Source organism: Myotis myotis, unplaced genomic scaffold (assembly GCF_014108235.1).
Source record: "Myotis myotis isolate mMyoMyo1 unplaced genomic scaffold, mMyoMyo1.p scaffold_m19_p_7, whole genome shotgun sequence".
In the NCBI taxonomy this organism is placed as follows: Eukaryota; Metazoa; Chordata; class Mammalia; order Chiroptera; family Vespertilionidae; genus Myotis; species Myotis myotis.
Window position 1 is genome coordinate 20,818,015 of NW_023416379.1, and position 24,777 is coordinate 20,842,791.

General features: G+C 39.8%; 1 protein-coding gene and 1 pseudogene across 5 annotated transcripts in view; one reads left to right on the plus strand and one right to left on the minus strand.

Moving 5' to 3' along the window:
• AKAP7 (A-kinase anchoring protein 7) overlaps positions 1 to 24,777 on the plus strand; it is a 101,868-nt gene that overhangs the window by 63,896 nt on the left and 13,195 nt on the right. Inside the window, exon 8 of one of the 5 annotated variants that reach the window (XM_036317857.1) lies at positions 10,579 to 10,635. The exons of 3 other annotated variants lie outside the window; for them this stretch is intronic. In XM_036317857.1, coding sequence (XP_036173750.1) covers positions 10,579 to 10,635 — 57 coding nt within the window. Of the gene's footprint in view, positions 1 to 8,082; positions 8,264 to 10,578; positions 10,636 to 24,777 lie in introns of those variants that run through there. One more of the 5 variants, XM_036317862.1, reaches the window with a different exon arrangement.
• LOC118660897 lies at positions 18,691 to 18,790 on the minus strand (annotated as a pseudogene).

Here is a 24,777-nt window from a genome sequence, read left to right on the forward strand (position 1 = left end):
TATGGGCAAAAAAAGGTTTATAGTTGTGAGTACATGAAACACTTTATTCTTGTATTATTAATTAGTTATTGTATTATTTTCCATACAAACAATTGTAAACCTACTTTTGCCCCACCATATATATGATTTATGTATGTAAATACACTGTTGAAGATAAAAACTTGACTTTTGGGAGGAAAACAATAAATTTGGTATATCTATTTAATGTAGTGTTTAATCTAAAGAATTAATTTGCTAATGTGGTGAAATCACAAGAGACAAACATATGAAATGGATTAAATTCTTCTTCATCTTAGTGAAGCATGGAGGAGTTGGAAAGGATGCAGAATAGAGTGTAATAGAGAGAGAAAAACAGTGACCCAGAAGTTCCTAGAGTGAGACAGACCTGGTCTAATGGCCACTGCCACTTCCTAACAAGGCAGCCTTAATGACCCCAAGCCCATAAGATAGGACTAATAATGGTGGTTACCTCATCAAAATGGGAGAAAGGAATGAGATAATGCCCGAACGGCATTTGGCATCATGCCTGACACATATGCAGTATTCACTTACTAGTGCCTATTATTGTTGCTGTTCTTTTGTAAGTAGAATTCTTCAGACCAGGACAGAGAAGGCCAAAGACTGACTTAAGGAAGGGTTAGTATTTCTAAAAAGTCAATTTCTTCTTAGTCTTTACAAGTAGTACACTGTTCTAGGAATTAGGAAAAACTTTAGACTATGAAAGATTGTTAACACTGGAACAATGTGTTAAGGGATTGTGAAATGTCTTTTCTTTTAAGGGGGAAGAGAGTGTAACATTTATGAGGTCATCTAACCTGGAGGTCTGAGTGACCTCATGAAGTTTCTTCCATCATTATAATTCATGAGTTCTCTATTTTGTGTTGTTGTATTTTAGCTTTTGCCAAAGCTAGACTTTCTGATTAACTGGAAGAGAAGTAATAAAACTCTCACTGGCCAGCCCTGTCTGAAATTCCGACCCACTGTGTTCTTCTTTGTTATATATTTACTCTTAAAATAGGAATTGGAAGGGAGAGTATAACTGTAGTGAGTAAATGGCTCTTGGCTGTCGCACCCTGGCAGAGTGAGCTTGGGCTTCATCGATTTGCCTGATCTATCAGTTCATTCCTAGCTCCCTCGGGGCATTTGAAGAGCTGCTGGCTGCTCACATAAAGACTCCTCCTTCACTGTAAAACTTCTTTAGTCTCTTTATGTTGTTATAATTTATTGAACTCACCAAGTGCCAGGTATTATGCTGTCTGTATATCGAAGATCGAAGATGTAGTGAACTTAATGGGAACCAAGTGAGGGTACTTCTAGTTTGGCTGGGGTTTGAGCTGAAAATGAGAATGTGGGGAGGGAGACAGGGGAAAGGGAGGTGTTTTCCAGTTGAATAGCTACTCAGAGGAGTGTAAGTAATTCATTCTGCACATGAATTACTTGTGATTTAGGTCTTATCTTAATTCAGATCTTATTTTGTAGGGAATGGGGGCCATCAAAATTTTGGAGTTTAAAATGTCACACTCTGATTTGTGCTTTAGAAAGGTCACTCCACCAGTAGTATAAACCATGGTGGTTGAGAGGGAACAGGACCCTGAATCAGCAAGATGAGTAAGAAGGCTGCGCGCTAGTCTAGGCAGGTTCTGATAATGGCCTGCAGGTAGCATTTGCAGAGGAGGTGAGAAGGAGCAATGCATTGCAGATCTAGGTAGGCAGGAGAATCAGTGTTTTCAGGTACAGGCTGGATGGCGAAAGAGGGCAGAATTCTAGGATAGCTGCCAGGTGTGAAGTTTAGAGAGCTAGTAGATGGTAGTGCCCTACACCAGTGTAGAGGATAAAAAACAACAACAGATTTTGGTGACAAGAAGATGATGAGTTCGAGGTTAGGTATAATAAAGCACCTGTGTCCCAATCAAGGGACAGGTCCCGGAGGGAGGTCTGGGACACAGGTGCAATATCCGAGAGATGGATATGGGATTCAGTGGCGTTAAGTGAGTAGTTAAAGCTGTGGGTATGAATGAAGTAGCTGAGTACCTGGGCAACCTGGGACTTCAGACTAGTTTTGCAGCTAGTTCCCTGAGATAACTATTGTAGAGGAAGGAAGGAGACCTTAAACAAAGGGGCTAGGATAGAAATAAAAGGTTGTGGAACTTATTTAAGTCAATATGACATCCATTGTTTCTTGTTGGTCTATGCGATCTGGACAGCAATGACATGAAAATTCCCTTTTACTATTCAAGTTTACTTCATCTATTCTACAAAGAAACTTGTTCTGATAAAACCAGGGTTAATGAAACATGGAGTGTACGTTACTTCTCTTTATGGAGTTTAAATTCCATCTTTTTCCATTAACCTGTAAATATCTTTTGATATTTTGTCTGACTTTACTATGTTTGATAGAAAATGCCTCAAGCACTAATTGTAGCTAACTGAGAAAACAACATTCTGTCACTTCATGAATTGTGGTTTTATTTGATCTGCTGTTGACTAGAATATTCAGGTGAATATTTTGTTTTGATTCTGGCTGTGAGTAAAGGACTGCATTAGATCTTCACAAGGTTTATGTTTCATACCAGAGAACCATAGCTGCCAAATATACTTTCATTGCTAACAGCTAGACAAAATACTATCAACAATAAAAGTGATATATATATATATATATATATATATATATATATATAAATTTTAAAAAGCAAAAGCTTTTGCTTAAGAAGTCAGTCTTAACATAAGAAGCTTTAGAGAGGCAGTTCAGTTTTGCTGCTTGTTCTCCAGCTATGCATTTAGCAAGAAAGATGTTTATAAGTGTGGCATACATTTATTCGTGTATGATAGGTTTTTTGGGGGTTGTCTTTTTTTTTGTTATTTTTAATTAGCATGACACTCTTTTTCAATGATTTACTGTTTAGGGCTTTTTCTTTGTTGCTATACAAAATTACTTATAGACCCTTTCAATCACTTGCCTAATTTGAATTGACCAAACAGTGGATTCACATTTTTATTGAAAGAAAGGTAAATACAGAACTCTAGTGGACTCTAGTGTTTTGCCTGTTCTGAGTCCATTTTCTTCCCTTTCTTCCCTGTTGGCAGTCTCCCCCGCCCCCCCTTCCCTGTGAGGTGCTGGGCTTCAGGGCATGTGGGCCTTCACTTTAGCCAGCAGGGGAGTGGGTCCATCCTTCTTGCCAGTTATTAGGAAATGGCATGTGACCCCATTTGGATCTGTGAGAAGTCTGTGTGGGCCTCAGAGAACAGTTTTCTGGCTGATGCATAGAAATTAGAGAGAAGAGAATGTCCTTTTTTAGTTGGAAATCGTTGAGTATACATGTGTGCCTGGACTTAGCAGCCACCACGGGGGACACCAGGTGAGCACATGTGCTGAGCACAGGAAACGAAAATGGTGAATCTTGATGATCTTGTTAAACTACTGAATTAACCAACCCTGGAGCCACTCTACCCTCAGGTTACAGAGATGACATTATTTTTTAATGTCAGAAACGCTTTTCAGATGTGAAATAAGAAATGTGCTAACAGAAAATAGACTCAGTACTTTGGTTTTGTGGGTATTTAAACAACAGTCTGACAGTTGCCAGATGTTGTTAGAAGTATCCGCAACAGAATGAATACTGACATAGTGTATCAGAAGACTGTCAGCCTGGGTCATGGCGGATCATGACAGAATCGAAGACCTGCCAAAGCCAATCTTGATTTAACTGCTTTTCATTCGGTATAAATAAATTTTCTTTTTATTATCTTGGGGATTTACTTTCACTTCCTTATCCCTTTAAGAATTATTGGGGGGGGGGGGTTAAAGCTTTAATAATAACACATTGAGTTATTAAAGCACCTTTTATTTGAAGTCTTCAAATCCTTTCCATAGCAGGAAATGTAACTTGTTTTTGTACAAGGTCAAATAGCGGACCACTTTCAGAGCTAAATATATATTGAGGATATTATTCCACATAAAGAATAATTAGGATCCTTGAAAACCCCCAGTAAATTAGACCCAAATTCTATGTTGTTTATATTGTGAAACTAACAGTGAAATCTGCTCGTTGGGTCCCATTGGCTTTTCTGAAGTGTATTTTTTCTTTCTGGGAAGGATGTTGCTTTCTCTAAAAGGCTGAGCTCTGAAGGGATTAAAGGCACTTGAATAAGAAAGCAGCCATTTCAGGTAATACAAACACTGGCCAGCAGATTAGTGTATTCTTGGCAGTGTGTGTGTTTTTAAAAAGTAGTTTTTAACATCCAAATGTTTAACTTGTCCTTCAGTAAGTAACTCATGTCAGTTGTTGTGATTTTATTGTTAATGCTTGAAAAGGACAGACCGTAAAAAGCAGGGCTGAGCGGTATGTAGAAGACGACTGTTACTGGCCTTTGTTCTCGGGTTTCTGCATTGCCTTTATAAAACTGTCCCGCGGGATTTACCACAGTGCGAACGCTGAGCAAATGCGCTTGTATCTCCAGGGGCCTGCCTCCACATACCCACCTCCTCCCTCCTTCGGCCCTGTCTTTCTCACCTCCCCTGGCTGGACATCGCCACTCGAGAATTAACTTCACCCCACGAGCTGATTTAATTATCACATAGGCCCATATAAGTGTTTACTAAATTGTTCTTTGAATCATATTGGATGATAAAATGGCATCACATAAATTCGAGCTGTCAAAACACACAGTGAAACTTGTCAGCCCTTCTTCTTCCAGCCTTCTACCTCTGGAGCTCTACTGCTTTCGGTTCTCCAAGCAGGGGCATAAATTCTTCTCCCTAATTTATCTCTCATCAATTCTGGAATGTCTTCAGCTCCAACATTGGTTAAGATTGATCCACACATAGGACAGAACTGACTGGATCATAAGCATGGAGGAGGCATTTGAAAATTGGTGCCAAGCAGGAATGCATAAGCAGATTTAGGAGTGGCCACTGTGGGTGGGTAAAGGACTTCTTTTGGAGCTTGGGTTATCTGCTTGTTTCATCCCCCTTTCTAATATACATGTTTTATTTCTAAACTGAAAAATATAGGCACATAATTTTACAGTTATTTTGAGTTGAAAATTTATTTATTTATTTAAATGATGCTAATTATTTGCACAATTAAAAGCCAGGTTTTAAAAAAATCTTTATTGTTGAAAGTGTTACAAAGGTCCTCCTTACCTCCATTAACCTCTTCCAGCTTGCTCCCTTCCCCCGCCCCAGGTCTTCACCACCCCATTATATGTGTCCATGGGTTATGCATATATGCATATAAATTCATTGGTTGGTCTCTTCCCACCCACCCTCCCTTGCCTTCCCTCTGAGGTTCAACAATCTGTTCTTGCTTCTGTGTCTCTGGGTCTAGTTCAATGATGGCGAACCTTTTGAGCTCGGCATGTCAGCATTTTGAAAAACCCTAACTTAACTCTGGTGCCGTGTCACATATAGAATTTTTTTGATATTTGCAACCATAGTAAAACAAAGATTTATATTTTTGATATTTATTTTATATATTTAAATGCCATTTAATAAAGAAAAATCAACCAAAAAAAATGAGTTCGCGTGTTACCTCTGACACGTGTGTCATAGGTTCGCCATCACTGGTCTAGTTTATCTATACTAATAAAAGGGTAGTATGCTAATTAGACCAGACATCTTCCGGATGTCCTTCTGGACAATGCCACAGTGGCAGGGGCCAATGCAGAGGTGGTTAGGGGCGATCAGGCTGGCAGGGGAGGGCAGTTAGGGGCAATCAGGCTGGTAGGGGAGGGCAGTTAGGGGTGATCAGGCCAGCAGGGGAGCAGTTAGGGGGCGATCAGGCTGGCAGGCAGAGGCGGTTAGGGGCGATCAGGCAGGCAGGCAGGTGAGTGGTTAGGAGCCAGCAGTCCCAGATTGTGAGGGGGATGTCCGACTGCCAGTTTAGGCCCGATCCCTCAGTTTAAGCCCAATTCCTGTGGGATTGGGCCTAAACTGGCAGTCGGACATCCCCCGAGGAGTCCCAGATTGGAGAGGGCGCAGGCCGGGCTGAGGGACCGCCCCTCCATGCATGAATTTCGTGCACTGGGCCTCTAGTTGGTTCATAAGATTCCACATATGAGTGAGATCATGTGATAGTTATCTTTCTCTGACTGGCTTATTTCACTTAGCAAAATACTCTCCAGGTCCATCCATGCTATGCAAATGGTAAGAGTTCTTTCTTTTTATCGCCATGTAGTATTCCATTGTATACATGTACCACAGTTTTTTATCCACTCAACTGCTGATGGGCACTTAGGCTGTTGCCAAATCTTAGCTATTGTAAATTGTGCTGCTATGAACATAGGGGTGCATATATTCTAAAAGCCAGTTTTAAAAATTCTGTCTTGAATTTCTCAATTGCTTTATAATCTTTTATTATGGTTAATTCACTTTTAATAGTTATGAAAAAACTATTTAACATTAAATAGCCACCCCCTGCTTAGATTTCAGAATTTCCTGAGGTAGATACTGTTACTTAATGACACATTTTCTGTATTTTGTTCTTAATTGCACATTTTCAAAAGTAGTACCAACAAGGGCTAATTAATAAAGTTGGTAGGTTTTATCACAGAATGGTATCTCCTGGCCACTGCATTTGGGTGAGAGCCTTTCTTGCTTGGAGCTGGGTCACTTATGTAGTAGAAGCAGTAACTCAGCATGGCAGTCAGCAGGGCAGGAAATTAGAAGAGGAGGAGACAAGATTGCTAGCTGGGGCTGAAAACTCGGAGGTGCATGGGGACACAGTATTCAGACCATCTGCCCCAGTCTCTCCCCCTCCTCCCAAGCACTTCCTACTTTGCAACAACAAACTAAAACTTTATAATGAATTTACATGATTTACAGATGAAGATATCAAAACTCTGGCAAAGAGGTCACAGTTTCATAACTGACAGATTTGGGAATTAAACTTCTGGCTTTCTAATTCTAACGACTCTATACTGCACCAATGTTGGTGACTGGGGAATGCCAGGAGTTACTCATTTTCTTCAATGAAGAGTATTTACTGCAAACATTTCTTTCTTTGACACAAAAAGTAATGTTTAGGATTTTTAAAAATGACAATTTTTATTCTTTTAGACTGTGCACTCTTTTTGTTCAGGTGAGTATGAAAGTAGACATATTGCATTCAGAAGTTGGAAGTTTTCATTATCACCTATGTCCTCTCCTTCCAACTCCTTCCTGGTAAATAGGTGTGTGTGCCTAGTCAGGAAGTAGAGGAGTAAAGGAAGAATTTGGATGGCACTTCTCACACTCAGAACAGTCTTTCACCTCTATAGTCATAGAGTAAGGCTGTGCTCTATACTGATAACAGATTTTGAACAATTGCATGAGATAATGATCTCATGTCATGAAGCTCAAAATATGTCATGTCTTGAAGTTAGTTGTTTTGCTGCCCCTGAATTTGCTTAACCAACTTGTCATTTAAATTAGAAACATGCTCTTATTCCTGATCTTTTTCTCAAAGTCTCCATTTGAGGAATTTTCTGGGCTATTGACATAGTTGATGCTATCATTTCAGAATTCATAATATTGATTAATGCTGTAATAGGGGAACAAAGCAGTGAATCAGAACGCAGGCATTTAACTTTAAAAGGTATGCTGTAAAGTGCAGACAACAATCCACACTCCCCTTCCTCCCAGTTTCCCTGTCATTTCTCCTGTTTGTGAAGTAGTTAATGGTACTTCCTACAAGTTGTGTTGTCAGTGTTCTGCAATGTCAAGTTCCCTATTCATAAAACAAACAAACTCAAATCTCCTGGGGAAAAAAGAAAGCTCTTCCTCTTTAAGCGGCAGGCAGAAAATGTTTCCCTTTGACTTTCCCTGTGTGTTACTGTATTTGTCTGTGGCAGGACTCATGGTGGTCTGTTCTTCCTTACCTTTCTTACAGACCCCTCTAGAGGTCCGCAAGGCACATGTAGCCCTTGCCGGAGGCCAGAGCTCACAGCTCTGTGAGGTGTAGTCAAGCATAAGGCCACTTCTTTCCCTGAATGCCAGTCCTGGAGCAGCGGAGCAGCACGTTGGGCTGGAGGACGGGAGGTGGAGCCTTTTTGCTCACTGCAGCGAGTTCCCCTCTCCCTCCCGGCTGTGCATTGGCTCTGCACGCCCGCTCGCTCCGTGCACAGCTCCTCCGAGTGGAATAGGCAGGGTGTGCTCACAGCCCCGGTGTAAACTGCATTTTCTATTTGGGGTGCCCGGGGGGAAGAGCATCAGGAAGGAGAGACGGCACCAGTGCCATGGGCCAGCTCTGCTGCTTTCCTTTCTCCAGGAATGAGGAAAAAATCAGTAAGTGTGGTTTGTACTGTGCAGAATCCTAAGTGCTTGACGATTTTGTGTGGCTGTCTTCTAGGGAGAGTTTTGGTTATTTCTTGTGTGAAAGAGAGAATAATCAGCTGTGATCTTTCATGTGCTTTTCTTAAAAGGATCGGAGGGTGTGTAGTTAATAATTAACTGTAAAAGTACACTGACTCAAGAAATGGGCTAGGTGAAATGTAAAATACTGAAAACTCGTTTTTGATATTCATGTATTAGTAATCTTACAGCTCATTTTGATCACATTGTCTAGAGTCAGAGCTTAGTTTTGAGATTCTTTACATCACTATCTACCATATGATGTATTGTACAAGCCAGGCTTCATTTTGCCATCTGAAATTAGGATTTTTTGCAGGGCAGTGATTAATGATAACATATAGAGAAGTAAACTGGCTCTAAAGTGACATCCATTATCCACTTGCAGACGTTTTCCTGTACCCCCTGCTTTTTCACTTGTAACTGTGAGACCACTCCAAACAAGTGATGCCCTTTGCTTCCAGCAAAAACCTCAATGAGTATTTTTAAACGAATGTCAGGCAGATTTCCACATTTGCTTATGGCCCAGAAACAGAACTTAAAGTGGTAACATTTGCACTGAAATTTTTCTCCTCACTGGCTTATGTTACTCACTTACATGTTAGCTTTGTTAAATACAGTACTGGCATTTTAATTGGTGTGCCGGATAGAATTTGCCTTACACTAGTTGCCCCAAAATATTGCATTTTTGCTTCTCTTTCAATAAAATGTTTATAGCCGTACTTACTAAATCTGCAGCCACATCTCTGTCACATCAGTGCTTTATTTGAATACATTTAAATAGGTCTCCAGAACCTCGTGACATCTGGTTCAGGTGCTCCGAGTCCACATCTGGCTTAAATTTCCTGCTGCTTGTTCCTCAGGAAGCTAACCAGGGATAGGTATACCTAGTCACCTGGGAAATAAACCAGTTTTTGCCAGAAATCTTCTGGGAGTGCTCAGAATATATTTTGTAGACTTTGGAGCGTCTGGTTATTAGCAAGAGCCAATAGCTGTGCTCTGAATTTTGCTTGTGAAAATGACACTATTCAGTACATGATGACCCTGATCTTAAAACCCGAGATGACTTTATAAGAAGATGGCTCATTTCCTAACAGTGAGCATCGGCATTCGTTTGGCAGCCTGAAACTTCTCAGAGATTGGTCAGAATGATTTACTTACAGATCCTGAGGGTATGGGCTGACTGAGTCCTTCCTTAAGGGATATGTCTACCTGAAAGCCTGGGGATGGGCAGATGTAGGACAGTGAGTTCTTTCCAACCCTTCTCCACTTCCTGTTCATTGCTCCGGGTTTCCACTGGGAACTTCTGCTTTCCTCCTATTGTTCCTCTTCTCCGCTGTCAGCAGTCTTCTTGGCTCGAACTGAAATCAGGTTTCTCCTCAATGAGGCATGTGCTCTTTTCTGTCTTCTTTGGGATCACAGGAGTGCAGTCTGGAGTTTTACACACAGTGCTTCTTACTACTGGTTGACAGGAAGTGGTGTCTACTGCTTTTCGGGTTTGCTTTCTCAAGTTCCAAATTCTAAAAAGAAAATGAAGACAGGAAACTGTGTCTGAAGTGAAGTTCTAGTCCAGAAGTGCAAATTATGGTTAGAAATCAATGCATTTGGACTCCCTTTCCTGTCATTCACCCCATTGGCCCCCGATCCTCCCCGTTCTCTTTCTGTCATCTGTCACTGATTTTTGTCATTGCTTCACCATTTTCCTCCTCCTAATCTGCTCCACACCCCGTCCACACACCCCATCAGCTGTTTTCTGATGCTGTGTTTTATTTCTCTGCTATAGGATGGTCTAAAGAGAGGCTTCTCTGCCAGGCACTGCCATGTTGCTGGTCATGCAGGTCTCAATGTACTTACAAAGGGGACTTGAAAAAAAGTGGCAGAGGATTCATTAGCCAGCATGTCTCAAGAAACATGTAAATTAGCATAACGGTAGATACCCAGTCCATCAGTTGTATTGATGACAGGTACAAGAATCCGTAGACATTTGGGAGGGCCCAGCATGTTTCTGATCTTGCTGCTGGATGTACAGTAACCTCTTGGGCCTTATTCATCTTTGTGTCCCCACCTAGTAGCCTCATTAGCCTGCTCTGAGCCACACGCTCAGTCAGGACCTACTAGGGACGGAGCACAAAAATGCCAATGGCTACACCCTTCTAATTCTGCTGGAAAGGGTCATGGGCCCTCAAATTATAGAGAATTAAATGAGTTTGTGGTGAAAGTTTAAATTTGTGGATGTCATTCTTAAAACACAGGCGAGTCCTCCACAGTCCTGCAGAGCTACAAAAGGGATGTGCCCAGCTGGCCAAGTGGTAAGGATCAAGTGAACCCTCTCCCTGCCTCCCCTTCCACTGCTGTTTTATTCTGTTGTGGCCCTTGGTGGTGGTAGATAGAAATCATTTGATTGATTCATCAATCAGATCAATCATTTGATTCATTACTGCTACTATTTTAATCTATTAATAATAAACAAAATGATTTTTAATCAACTAGTTGTATAGGGGCCTAAATTCATGTGGAAAGTTAATGGTATGCACAGCCAGAAATCTTGATAATGGGGAGAGTAATCAAATACAGCAGAACTCATCATGGCTTACTTTTCAGTTCATGCAGCACAAAACAGCTAGACCCTTTTTGTTTTAATCCAGTTGAACATTTTTCTCAAACTGTACTCTTTTTGGCCATACTATGTTGACTACCCTGACAATAAATATATGTTTCTTGAAGATTAAGCTCTATATTGATATACAGAAACATACTTAACATCAAATATTACTGTACATATTGTAGGATTCACAAATGTTGTAGATCATCTGCAGGGTAAGTTTTTGCTGAGTTCTTTTATAGCACTTGTTTCTTTAAATTACCTAATTTCCCACAGTGTACTTCCTGAAGGAACTGACCCTGAGCAGGAATGTTGTTGCACAGGCTTACTGATCACTGCAGCTTATCAATCTTATTAAGTACACCTCCAAAGAGAACTTAATCACTAAAGAGACATCTCTATAACTAATTAGCAAACATTTTGCTTGCTCTTTTCCTGTTGCAAATGCTCTCATTTTGAAGTACCTTGCTTTTATGTCAGATGAAATAGGTGAATGTCTGAATGTGAACCATATTGCCTCGTGAGGCAGCTTCCAGCCACTGGACGTATCCAAGCATAGGGCGAGAAGTCACTCCTAGAGTTGTCAGGAAGAAGGTAACAACTAGTGAATGAACACATTGACAGCTCAGTTACTCCGTAGCCTGCTATTCTGTGATGCTGAAAATAAAATGGGAACAGTATGTATTTTAATGACACATTTTAATTTGATAACTGTGTTTTACCAATACATACATATTTTACGTTTACATATGAAATATATTCCAATATAGTCTTTTTATGTGGCATATATCCAGGATCATTTATAGCATCCAGCTCATAAATGAATCAAATCTCAAGGTGGTTTGTTTCTGATGATTTGAAATTTGATGGTATAACACAGATAAATTGAGATTAGCAGTGTTAATTTCGTGTCTGGTGAATACTTTAATTTTTGAACCTTAATTACCATGTTCAGTTATACTCAAGGAACTCTGTGTTTAGGTTTTCCAATTCTCCAGAAGGCTTCCTATAAGTCCACAGCCTTACACTTTGCACTTACAAACACTGACTTTGCAGCCCTGGCTGGGTAGCTCAGTTGGTTAGAGCATCCTTCCAATATGCTAAGGTTGCAGGCTCGATCTCTGGTCAGGTCATATACAAGAAGCAACCAATGAATGCATAAATAAGTGGAACAACAAATTGATTTTTTCTCTCGCCCCCTCCCCGCTTCCTCTCTCTCTAAAATCAATAAACAAAAAATTAAAAACAGTACACTGATTTTGAGGTTATCTTTCATATGTGTGCTCTGTCTCATGACATGGGTTCCAAGTCCCCCATATGTAAGACCCATGACGTCTACATCTCTTTCAGACTCTAACATAGTGTGTTACCCAGGGGAGGCATGTTCTACATGTTTGTTAATGAAGAGAATGATACCCATTTCCTGTCATGGTATGAGTATGAGAGAACTTTCAGTATAAATCAGCCTATCAGAGGCCAGAATTTTTGGAATGACTCTGCTGACTGAATATAAAGAACTTCGGTTACTGAATGCACATTTTAACAGGCTCTCACTTAGACACTACTGCACAGCCCCCAGGAAAATGTGTGATAGGGAGCCTCCCATCAGTGGACACCATTCATTTCTTCCTTGTCTGTAGAAATGTGTTTGTACACAGGGGATGCAGCATGACTCCAGCTCTGCTGCCGCCTGTCAAAACCATATGGCGCATCCCTCGACACGCAGTTTTTACTAGGGGAAGACAAACGGGGAGCTCCGAGACCTGGATGACAAACCCAGCCTGCTCCATATCCTGTCTACACTGGGCAAGTGGCTAACACCGCTCAGTTCAGTTCCTCATATTTAAGAAGTGGTGGTCAAACTACCGTGATCTTAAAAGTTTATTCATTTCCCCCCATTTTCCCCTTAGAGTTAAGAGTCTAGCACATAAATATAGGCATGATGCAAGTTTTTCTTCTTTCTATTGCTCTTTTTTTTAATTAATTTAAAAGAAGAAGGGAAGAGGGAGAGATAGAAACATCACTGATGAGAGAGAATCATTGATTGGCTGCCTCCTGCATGCCCCACACTGAGGACTGAGCCCATAACCCAGGCATATGCCCTGATGGGGAATCGAACCGTGACCTCCTGGTTCATAGATTGACGCTCAGCCACTGACCCACACCGCCCAGGCTTCTTTCTATTGCTCTTCCTTCTCCACTTCCTCCTCCAGGATGGCCCGAAGACCTCCCCCTCTTACTTTAAATTTACTGAATCCTTACTGTGTGCCAGGTACAATGCCAGAATCGTTGGGGAAAATGTTGCCCCCAATATCCCATTTAAGAGGGGAAGTGGCTGAAAGCAAGTAGTTTGGGGCAGTTGTCAGTTACAGTCCTCCAGGGGTGCAGTGGGGCCCTGAGCTGGCAGGAGGCTGGAACCAGGCCACTCACTATGTGCTGCTCCCTTTCTGAAGGCTCGAAGCCTCGGCACTGTTTAACTTGAGGCTGCATGTGCATCCGATTTCTGTGGGTAACATTGTGGTAGCAGCAGTAATGTTGTGCGATGAAACATTTAACCATAGTCACTGAAGATTAGGCTTTTCCTTTATTAAATAATGTACATAATTCTAAAATTAAGTATAGGAACATTAGAGCAAATGCTCATGGTTACTATTCTGTCTTACCTCTCTGATTCCTTTTATTTCTTCATAGGCTTCATGGTAACTGTATTTCCTTTTGTTACTGTTCTCTGATCTTAGAGTTTGCCTGGATTTGGTGATCAAATACCGAGTAATTTTCATTGGGAGCACGAAGGTCGTAGACTTTTTCCCAGCCCCTAGTGTAGTCACTGACTGCTGTGAGCTCTACCCTGACACCCTGCCAAGCAATGTTATGTGACCTGTTCTTTGTCTTATTTCTGGGGACCAAGTAAAAAAAAAAAAAGGAGTGGGAAATCATGTGTATAAAGGTTTGGGTTAATATTTAAAAATTCATATATTACCCTTTCTGAGGCATTTGGCTTTTAACAAGACTGAATTAGCCCATGTGCTCTTAGGAAGTATTTGTAGTAAAATAACAAAATAAATTTATCAATGATAATGACTTAGCCCAAAATAATCTCTGAGGGAGGAATTTCAGGCAAAGAGTAAAACTCTTACCGGGCATCTGATAAATCACTTCCTGTAGATAATTGCTTTCTGCTTAATTAAGTTGGTCCTGCCTAATATGTAGGTTTTTGAACTCTTATCCATAAACTTCTGATATTTTCAGTAAAGAAACTAAAAAGAGTCCCAAATTCTCAGTGCTAAAAGCAAGGGGTTCTGGGGTTGTTGTTTTTTTGGTTCTAATATTTACTTTGTAGCTTCTTGAAGCTTCTGTGCCTTCATCTTAAATATCTATTTATTGTGAAAGTGAAATAAGCTAATGCCTGACACTGTGGTAGTCATATGATAGGTCCAGTAAATATAAATTCTCTGTAATGAGTGTATTGTAAAGCTATAGTCGCCTTGGAAGTCAGCTAAACTATAGTTTGTTTTCCATCATGCACAGGAAGGGAAAAGGGGCACTTAGAATTTCAGACCTTGAATTGTTGAGTAGACTTTAACATTTATTGGTATAACATCCTTTCCTTTGGGGGACTCCCTCCCTTCTCCTTGGGTTTCTGTCCATCATGATGCCTTGCTTCCCGGCCCTAGAAGAGACATGTGGCCCAAGCAGAGTCAGCCAAAGTCTTCCCTAAGATTTGATAGAGGGTCTGCCTTTCTTTTGGGTTGTGAGTGGAAAGGATGTAAGCATAAGATTGATCGTTGGTAGGGAGCGAGTATGAAGCCAGCACCGAAGAAAGAGGCTAGGGGAGAGACAGTCCTGATGATAGTTTTGAGCCTCTGATTTCAGCTATGACTATTTTACCTTCTCCATTACATGAAGCATTTTTTGTGCTTAAACTTGCTTTAATTTTTTTTTTTGGTCACCTGCAACCAAAAGACTTCAGATACTATTTAAGAGGACACTCAGTGTACCTAAGAGTAGATCCATCTAGAACAATTATTTCCAAACCTAGTGAAGAAGTGAAAACTCTCTGATTTCTTCTGAACCTTCATGTGCCAATTTAGTGGCAATGAAATTTAGCCCTAAGTGAGAGCTGTTATTGTTGATCACGTCACATGTTGAAAAATCTGAGCCAGGTGCTATGGAAGATACAACGAAGATACATGGTCCCTATTGTTGGAAGACTCCTTTTCAACTTACATGACTTTTTAAAAAGAGAAGAATTAGGCCCCATGTTTATTCTGCTCCAAACAGAAAAGCCATGACAAAGGATCCTGATGCTCTTATCTAAGAAGCGAAGCCTCACCTCGTCCATTCCAGGCAAGTGACTTAGCTGAGTCAGCCAAGTCCAGTGAGAGGGAGTTATTACCACCAAGAGTGGAACTTAACTCAAGCTCCTAGCATAGGCACCAGTTACCGTTTTATGTGTGCAAACACAGTTTCTACCACACACATCTTAGCAAATAAAGTTTCCTATATCAAACATTTATAATGTCAAAGTACAAGTTAACAGACTTTGGAACTATTAAAACCAACTTTTTTATTGTATAGTAAAGTTCTTTATCCTTAGCAAATAGTCATAGACAGGAATGGAACTATGGGATGAAAATATAAAGAATAAGTATAGCTTGTTTTGTTCTTTTTCCCTCACCCAAGGATATTTCCATTCATTTTCAGAGAGGAAGGGAAGGAGAGAGAGAAACATGGATCAGTTGCCTTCCATACATGTCCCGACTGGGAAGCAAACCCTGCAACCTGGATATGTGCCCTGACCAAGAATTGAACCCACGACCCTTCGATGCACAGGATGATGCTCCAACCAATTAGCCACAGTGGCCAGGACAAGAATAAGTATAGTTTTAACTCAAAGTCTACTTTAACTAGGATATAAATGATAATTTTACTGAAGGCTAAGTCAAAAATATTTGAGAAAAATACAATTTTCTGTTTCTACAAGCTGCTGCCAAAACTTATAAATATAGTCAAGGGCATTTGGAAGAAGGAATCTGATAGAAAAGGGTGGTTCATTATTTTTTTTTATATGTCTCAGTAGCCCCTCCCCCCTCACCTCTCCTCTAACTTTGTGGTTAGATAGTTGGTGTTGGTATTTGCCATGTAAATCACATCAAATTTATTTTTTTCTAGGTATGTAGCTTCTTTTTTTAAATATATATATTTTTATTGATTTCAGAGAATAAGGGAGAGGGAGAGAGAGACAGAAACATCAATGATGAGAGAGAATCATTGATCAGCTGCCTCCCACATGCCCCCTACTGGGGAACAAGCCCGAAACCCGGCCATGTACCCTTTACTGGAATGGAACCCAGGACCTTTCAGTCCACAGGCCAACGCTCTATCCACTGAGCAAAACCAGCTAAGGCTCAAATTTCAATTTCATGTCTTGTATCTGACTGTTAGAGCAAAAATAAAATTCACACTTCCTAAGCATGTAAAATATTCAGCTAAAGTTAGCTGTGAAGCTCAGCTTTTTCAGAGTTTGGATTGATGTATTGATAGCTAATAAACTGGCAAGCAGATGATCTGTTAATTTAAGACTTTCTGTCTAGATCTATAGCAGTCAGTCCTATTTAGAATTCTGACAAGAGCATGTGTCTTGAGGAGGGAGGTCAGGATGGCGAGGAGCCTGGAAACCACATCATAGGAGGAAGGCTGAAGTACTCTGGCTGCTCAGCTGGGAGAGGAGACAGATGGGCTAGTTGTCTTAAAATACTTGGAGGATTCTTTACCGTGGAAGGGAAAGAAGAGAAACTCTGTATGGCTCCAATGTGCAGAATTAGGACAGTGGGTGTTCATTTTAACACATTTTCTTTTGGTGATTTTAGAAGCCAAGTGGTAAAGTTAAGTTAAAACCAGTAGTAATCTAATTATGTTTGCAATAACTCTTGTTTTAAATAATGAATATCCTGAAATGGAATCCTGAAACACAGAGAAGTTATCATAGTCAAATTTTGTATTAAAAATTCTCAATACATTGCCTAAAAGAAGATATTTTAAGACAGAGTTTTCAAGTTTTTTAAGTCACTAAACTCTTTCTTTAAGAAAATAAAATTTTAGGTGACCAAAATTTTTATAAAAAGAATATATACTTTTTTTCTATCACTTTCAAGATCATAGTTTATTTATTTCTTCCAATAAAAAGATAGTGTACATATTAGGGAATCCATCTAGTAGTTATGCATTGAATGTTAACCAAAAAAAATCTCTAGACGCCTAAAAACCTCACTAAGGAATATATATTTTTTGTTATTTATTTCATAATAGCTATTAAATGACTATTTTAAATTACTAACTTCAAGACCAGCAAACTTGCCCTGATCAGTTTAACAAACTTAAAAAGAACAAATTATTTTAAAACTAATTCATAGTTTATGAAAATTCTTTAAAAAGTAAGTATATGTTCTTTTCAAGTTTGTTAAGCTTATGTTCTACAATCTTATGATTTTTTTAGTAAATATTTCTATTTTTTCAGTTTTATTGAGATATAATTGACATAATGTGGGTGAATACAGGAAATCGGTATTTTTCAATGCCTCACATTTTAGTTTGGTGCATCTAGAAACCTAAAACCATCTGTATCTCACTGTTTTAGCTACAGTCTGTTCATATGTCTATTGAAAAGCCTTTTGCAAGATTAATTAGTGGTAGCTTTTCTCTACCTATGAAGGAACATTATTTAGTTGCAAGTAAATGTAAATGCAGGCTATAGAGAACAATGCATAACATTCTTGTTTGTAGTTATGTCAGCGTTGTTTCAAGGAACATATTTTCAAGTGAATAAGTTGCCCCTATCTTATTTGCTTACTGTGACTTATAGCAGGAAAATCATAAACAAATAGCCTTGTAACCTTATATATTGAAAAAGGTCACAGTATCCCTTGCATTTAAATCAAAACAGTAATAGCTAATTTTGAATACTTACCGTAAGCAGAGCACTGTGCTAAGTGCTCTGGAAAATTCAGAAAGTTGGTTTAGGTGGTTTGAATGGCACCTTGTTCTTTACTGTGAACCAACAAAATATATGGAGGATTAACAGGAGCCTCGGGGCAGTTGCTGAGCCTGCCTGCCCTCTGTGTCTGGAGGGTGTGTTAATTCCCTCAACCCCAAATAAAATCTCGCCATCATGTTTAAACTTCTCCATGTTCTGCCATTTGAAATTCTTTTCTCTTGACAATGCAAAAGAACTTGTTTTCACCAGTAACATTAGATCATTAAGAAAATAAATGTATTTGCTAAATTATTTTCTTTAGTTATTTCACTCGGAAGTTAAAGCAATACTGGTACATTTATGGGTTCACCATGGTTCAGTTTTTTAAAAGTGCTCAGTTTTGCCCTAACTGGTTTGGCTCAGTGGATAGAGCATTGGCCTGCGGACTGAAGGGTCCTGGGTTCGATTCCAGTCGGGGGCATGTACCTTGGTTGTGGGCACATCCCCAGTAGGGGCTGTGCAAAGGGCAGCTGATCGATGTTTCTCTCTCGTCGATGTTTCTAACTCTATCCTTCTCCCTTCCTCTCTGTAAAAAATCAGTAAAATATATAAAAAATAAAAATAAAAGTGCTCAGGTTCTTTATTCATTTTTATTAGATGCCTGGAAGAATGGCCATGGATGACTTTATTTTTTAAATTTTATTTTTCTTTTTTCTTTTCTTTTATTTTTATTTTTTCGAGGAGCTTTTACCCCTCGGGCTCGGGCCACCACCAGCCCAGAGAGCGCCGAGTGTCAGGCCGTCAACCATCCAGGTGCCCACGGCCAGGATGCTGGGCGTAGGCGAGCCTCTCTGCTCTCTGCCGCCTAATGACGCAGGCGCGAGACAAAATTTTATTTTTCAATTGCAGTTTATAGTCATGGCCATGGATGATTTTATATTTTCAGTTTTCCCTTGATTTCATTTTAATGATTAGTTGTCTTCAAGTTTTCTTTAGCTTTACACACTATTTGTTTGAGCCATTAGCATGGCTTTTAGAATACCCTGTAGATTGGCCCACAGATTGCTCAGTATTCGCAAGGAAAATACACTGACCAAATAGTTCTGTGCACCTGGATTTTCAGGGTCAGACTTTAAAAATTAGGTTTTGGAAGCCATCAAAGAAAATGAACTGTGGCAGTTTAACCAATTTTAGGTGTTGGCTAGTTGAATAAATAGAGTGAAGTTTATGTGGTATAAAATACCCTCTGCATGCATGTCCAAAAATGTTTGGTTTAGGATTAGGCAGCTGAGTTAAAGAGAGCTACATTTTGAATAATTTTTGAAAATACAGTTTCTTCCATCCCGCGATATTTAAAGTATTTGTGATGCTCTTGATTACACTGTAGTTATGCTTGTATTTTTGTGTCTTCTCACTAAGCTTAATGACTGGTTATTTGTATCAAACCTAAAATGAAGCAAAATCATTGGTTAGTGGCGTGTCTGATGTTTTCCTAAAAAACAATAGCAATGTTCTGAGACTCAAGCTTACATTTTAAAATATTCGCTGTGTTCTGAAAATATAATTTTCTTTAACATTATATGAAATGGGTTGAAATAAGTCGTTCCTTGAAGACAAGCCTTAATAATTTGTGTATCTCTCAGAATCTAGAAGTGCGCTTTGATCATAGTAGGTGCGCTAAGTAAATAAATAAATGATGTGCAGACTCCTCAGTATGTTCCGCAGTGGAACCTTCATAGTCTCTCCCCTGCGTACAATTCCAGCCTCATCATTTTCCTTCCCTCTCACCTTATCAGTCACTTCATACTACACTGAATTCTGCAGTCACCCAGACAAGCCCTGCCTAAAATTGCAGGCTTCCTGAAGGCTGGGCCCATGTGGGGTTCATTTCTGTATTCATTGCAAGAATACCACAAGTAGAGGGCACTCAGTGGATGTGTGTAGAAGGAGAGATGGACGGAAGATGGAAGAAAAGGATTGTACTACATTAATCAATATCCATTTAGTATAAAAATTTCAACCTGAGAATGAAACCTTCTGAATTTTTCTGTTTTCCAATTAACCAATCATTAAATTATGTGGTGTTTCTCACATGGATACCTCATTTCCCCAGGGTGAGGGTGCAGCAGAGAGTTGTGGAGTATCCGCTTGGGGGTGGGTGTCCTGGATGAACTGATTTCCCTGATTTTGAGTGAGAGCTACCGATTCCCATCACTTTACTCTGTGATCTTAGACAATTTATTAACCTCTTGTGTTTCATTGTTCTGACTTGTTATATGGGAAGAAGAGCACTTATTTTGCTTCATAAGGTTTCTTTGAGGATCAAATGAGAGAATGTTTCTGGAAGCACTTTGAAAAGTGTGAAGTGTTGTCTAAAAGAATGGAAGGAAGTATTTCTCTTCCTGCTATTAGTGGCCTAGAACCATGGGGATTTCCTGAGCCCGTGGAACCTTCTGATCTGGGTGTGTGTGTCCTTATGCTTATGAAAGCGGTAGAGTGATATCTACAATTATGATTGATTTAACCAGGTTAGATTGCTGACAACATTTATGCTACTGTTCTGTCTTGGTGAACATTGCCTTCAGAACAGGCAAGCGACCTTTATTTCTGCTTGAATCAGCTCTTACCGTGGAATATCAGCCTAAAAAAAAGTATGTTATCATGAGTAAGAGTGTTGGCCAAACAAGTGAATACTAATTCCAGCTAGTAATACTTTTTTAAGATTTATGTAAAAATATCTCAATAGATTATAATAAATTACATGAACAAATAATTTTAAAATTCAAAACAATGCTCATTTTTCAGCCTTGCTTTTCTGCCAAAGAACACAATCGTTCAAAAATTTATGCTTTTGACATCTTTGTCTTAAAAATGCTTTTCCAATGATAGCTATACTTCTGTTGATACTCCTTTGTACCAGACTTGTGTTTGGAATGTTAGCTTCTTTTGTCACTGTTCAAATTGCACCTCTGAATCCATTTTGCACAAAATGATGTATAGTGGTCCTGAGCAAATAGTCAGGGAAATAGATTTCATCAACAGAGTGGCACTTAATAAAGTGAGTAAATGAATGATTGGCCTTTAGTAGGTATTGAGCACATTCTTCTTAATCATAACAAATATAAAATCGAATAAAATAACTACCAAAGCCTACTGTGTTCCAGACACAATGTGAGGCACTTTTTATAACTTATCTCTAATGCCTACAACAGTAGTGCAGGGTATATTATCATCTTTTGTGGCCCATTGAAGGAATATTTAGTTTGGAGAGATTGTGAACAAGGTTGTGCAGATAGAAAATAGCCCTAGCCAGTTTTGCTCAGTGGGTAGAGCGTTGGCCTGTGGACCAAAGGGTCCTGAGCTCGATTCTGGTCAAGGGAACGTATCTTGGTTGCAGGCTCTTCCCCGGCTTGGGCCCTGGTCAGAGCTTGTGCAGGAGGCAACCAATTGATATATTTCTCTCACATTGATATTTCTCTCTGTCTTTCCCTCTCTCTTCCACTCTCTCTAAAAATCAATGGAAAATTATCCTCAGGTAAGGATTAAAAAAAAAGAAGAAAGAAAATAGCAGAATTGGATTTTAAGCTCATATGTGTATCATACATTTCTTTCCTTACACACATATTAGTTCTGTCATATCACCATCAGTAATTCTATTACATAACCAAGGTTTCCAATAAGAAATGACAGCATTATGGTAGAAATTGTGTAGGGAACAAAGTGGATCATTGTTCAGACTAAGAGAAATTATATTACAGACGGAAAAAGAGAAGATAATTGATAAGCCAACATCAACACTTCGTAATGATTCAAAGTCCATAGTTTACATTATTATTCACTCTTGGTATTTTATCTTCTGTGGGTTTGAAAAAATGTATAATGCCATGTATCCATCATTATGGGACCATACAGAATATTTTCACTGTCCTAAAAATTCTCTGTGCTCTGCTTATTCCTCTACCACCTCCCCTCAACCCGTGCCAACCACTTATCTTTTTACTGTCTCTATAGTTTTGCCTTTCTAGAATGTCGTACAGTTGGAATAATATAGTATGTAGCCTTTTCAGATTAGTTTCTTTCACTTAGCATAATACCCTCTAGGTCAGTGTTTCTCAACCTTCTGGCTCTTTAAATACAGTTCCTCATGTTGTGACCCAACCATAAAATTATTTTCGTTGCTACTTCATAACTGTAATGTTGCTATTGTTATGAATCGTAATGTAAATATCTGATATGCAGGATGGTCGTAGGCGACCCTTGTGAAAGTGTCGTTTGACCACCAAAGGGGTCGCGACCCACAGGTTGAGAATCGCTGTTCTAGGTCTATCCATGCAAAAGCTAATATTTCACTTTTTGGTTTTTTACGGCTCAGCAGTATTCCATTGTGTAAATATAACACAGCTTTTTTTTATCTACTCATTGGGCACTTGGGTTGCTTCCATGTCTTGGCTATTGTAAATAATGCTGCAGTGAACATGTGGGTGCATATATTCTTTCAAATTCGTGTTTTTTGTTTCTTCAGATACATACCCAGAAGTTGAATTGCTGGGTCATAGACAGTTTTATTTTTAATTTATTTTTAATTTACTTCATACTGTTTTCCATAGTGGCTGTACCAATTTGTAATCCTATCAATAGTGCACTAGGATTCCTTTTCCTCCACATCTTCACCAACACTTCTTGTTTGTTGACTTATTGATGATAGTCATTCTGACAGATGTGAGGTGGTATCTCAGTGGTTTTTATTTCATTTTTTTGGTAATTAATGATGTTGAACAACTTTTCATATGTCTATTGGCCAACTGCATATCCTCTTTGGAGAAGTATCTATTCAGGTCTTCTGCCCACCTTTTAATTGGGTTGTTTGATTTTTCTGGTGTTGAGTTGTCTGAGTTTTTTATGAACATTGGATATTAACCCCTTTTCAGATGTATCATGGGCAAATATCTTCTTCTCCATTTAATAGGCTGTCTTTTTGTTTTGTTGATGGTTTCCCTTGGTGCGCAAAAACTTTTTAGTTTGATGTAAGCACATTTGTTTATTTTTTGTTGTTGTTTCCCTTGCCCGAGGAGATATTTGAGAAAAAAAAAAAAAAAACATTGCTAAGAGAAGTGTCTGAGATTTTACTGCCTATGTTTTCTTTTTTTCTTTTTTCTTTTTTTATTTTTTTAATTAAATCTTTATTGTTCAGATTATTACATTTGTTCCTCTTCCCCCCCCCCCCCATAATTCCCCTCCTCCCAGTTCCCGCCCCACCCTCCGCCCTCACTCCCCACCCACTGTCCTCATCCATAGGTGCACGATTTTTGTCCAGTCTCTTCCCGCATCTCCCACACCCCTTTCCCCCCCAAGAATAGTCAGTCCATTCCCTTTCTATGTCCCTGATTCTATTATAATCACCAGTTCATTCTGTTCATCAGATTATTTATTCACTTGATTCTTAGATTCACTTGTTGATAGACGCAAATTTGTTGTTCATAATTTGTATCTTTACCTTTTTCTTCCTCTTCCTCTTCTTAAAGGGTACCTTTCAGCATTTCATATAATCCTGGTTTGGTGGTGATGAACTCCTTTAGCTTTTCCTTATCTGTGAAGCTCTTTATCTGACCTTCAATTCTGAATGATAGCTTTGCTGGATAAAGTAATCTTGGTTGTAGGTTCTTGGTATTCATCACTTTGAATATTTCTTGCCACTCCCTTCTGGCCTGCAAAGTTTCTGTTGAGAAATCAGCTGACAGTCGTATGGGTATTCCCTTGTAGGTAACTGAGTTTCTTTCTCTTGCTGTTTTTAAGATTCTCTCTTTATCTTTTGCTCTTGGCATTTTAATTATGATGTGTCTTGGTGTGGTCCTCTTTGGATTCCTTTTGTTTGGGGTTCTCCGCGCTTCTTGGACCTGTAAGTCCATTTCTTTCACCAGGTGGGGGAAGTTTTCTGTCATTATTTCTTCAAATAGGTTTTCAATATCTTGCTCTCTCTCACCTTCTGGCACCCCTATAATTCTGATGTTGGTACGCTTGAAGCTGTCCCAGAGGCTCCTTACACTATCCTCGCATTTTTGGATTCTTTTTTCATTTTGCTTTTCCGGTTGGGTGTTTTTTGCTTCCTCGCATTTCAAATCATTGACTTGATTCTTGCGCTCCTCTGGTCTGCTGTCGGGAGTCTGTATAATATTCATGATTTCAGTCCGTGTATGCTTAATTTCTAGTTGGTTCCCCAATATAACATCGAGGGTCTCATTAGTTTTCTTATAGATCTCATTAAGTTTATCGGCGGCTTCTAAACAGTTCTTGAGAGGCCTTAAAAGTGTGGTTCTGAACTCTATATCTTCCATTGACAATTTTGTCCTGTTTCTTTGTCTCCGCATTTTGTTATGCTTCCTTGGTGCACCCCCTAGTGGTCTTTGTGCGCAGTCTTATAGTTAAACCTTGATTGTTGTAGCTAATACCAGGGAGGGTTTGACCTCCAGGCCAAGTGGCTATGAGAATCAGCTGTGTCTGCAGTGAGAGAACTTCTGTCCTCTAGGGAGGTGCTAATCTAGCCTTTGCCTGAGGCTATCCGGCAAATGCCTGTGTGCAGGGCTTGGGCTGGGCGGGTCGCACAGGATCAACAGGGTGGGCCAGAGAGAGCAGTTATGGCGGCTCTCAGTCCTGTCCCCAGGGGCTCTGCCTCTCTGAGTCCCAGCACCCGCTGCAAACCTCGGAGAGAAAGCTGCACTTGCTCTGACTGAAGCCAGACAGTCCCGCTTCTCCCGTTTGAGTCTGGGTCCCTAAAGACTCGCCCGTATCTGGAGCTCAGAGTCTGCGACTCCCTCCCGATTGAAAACGCCAACCGCGCCCTCCGCTGCCAGCCCGCTCCGCGCACTCCGCACCTCAGAA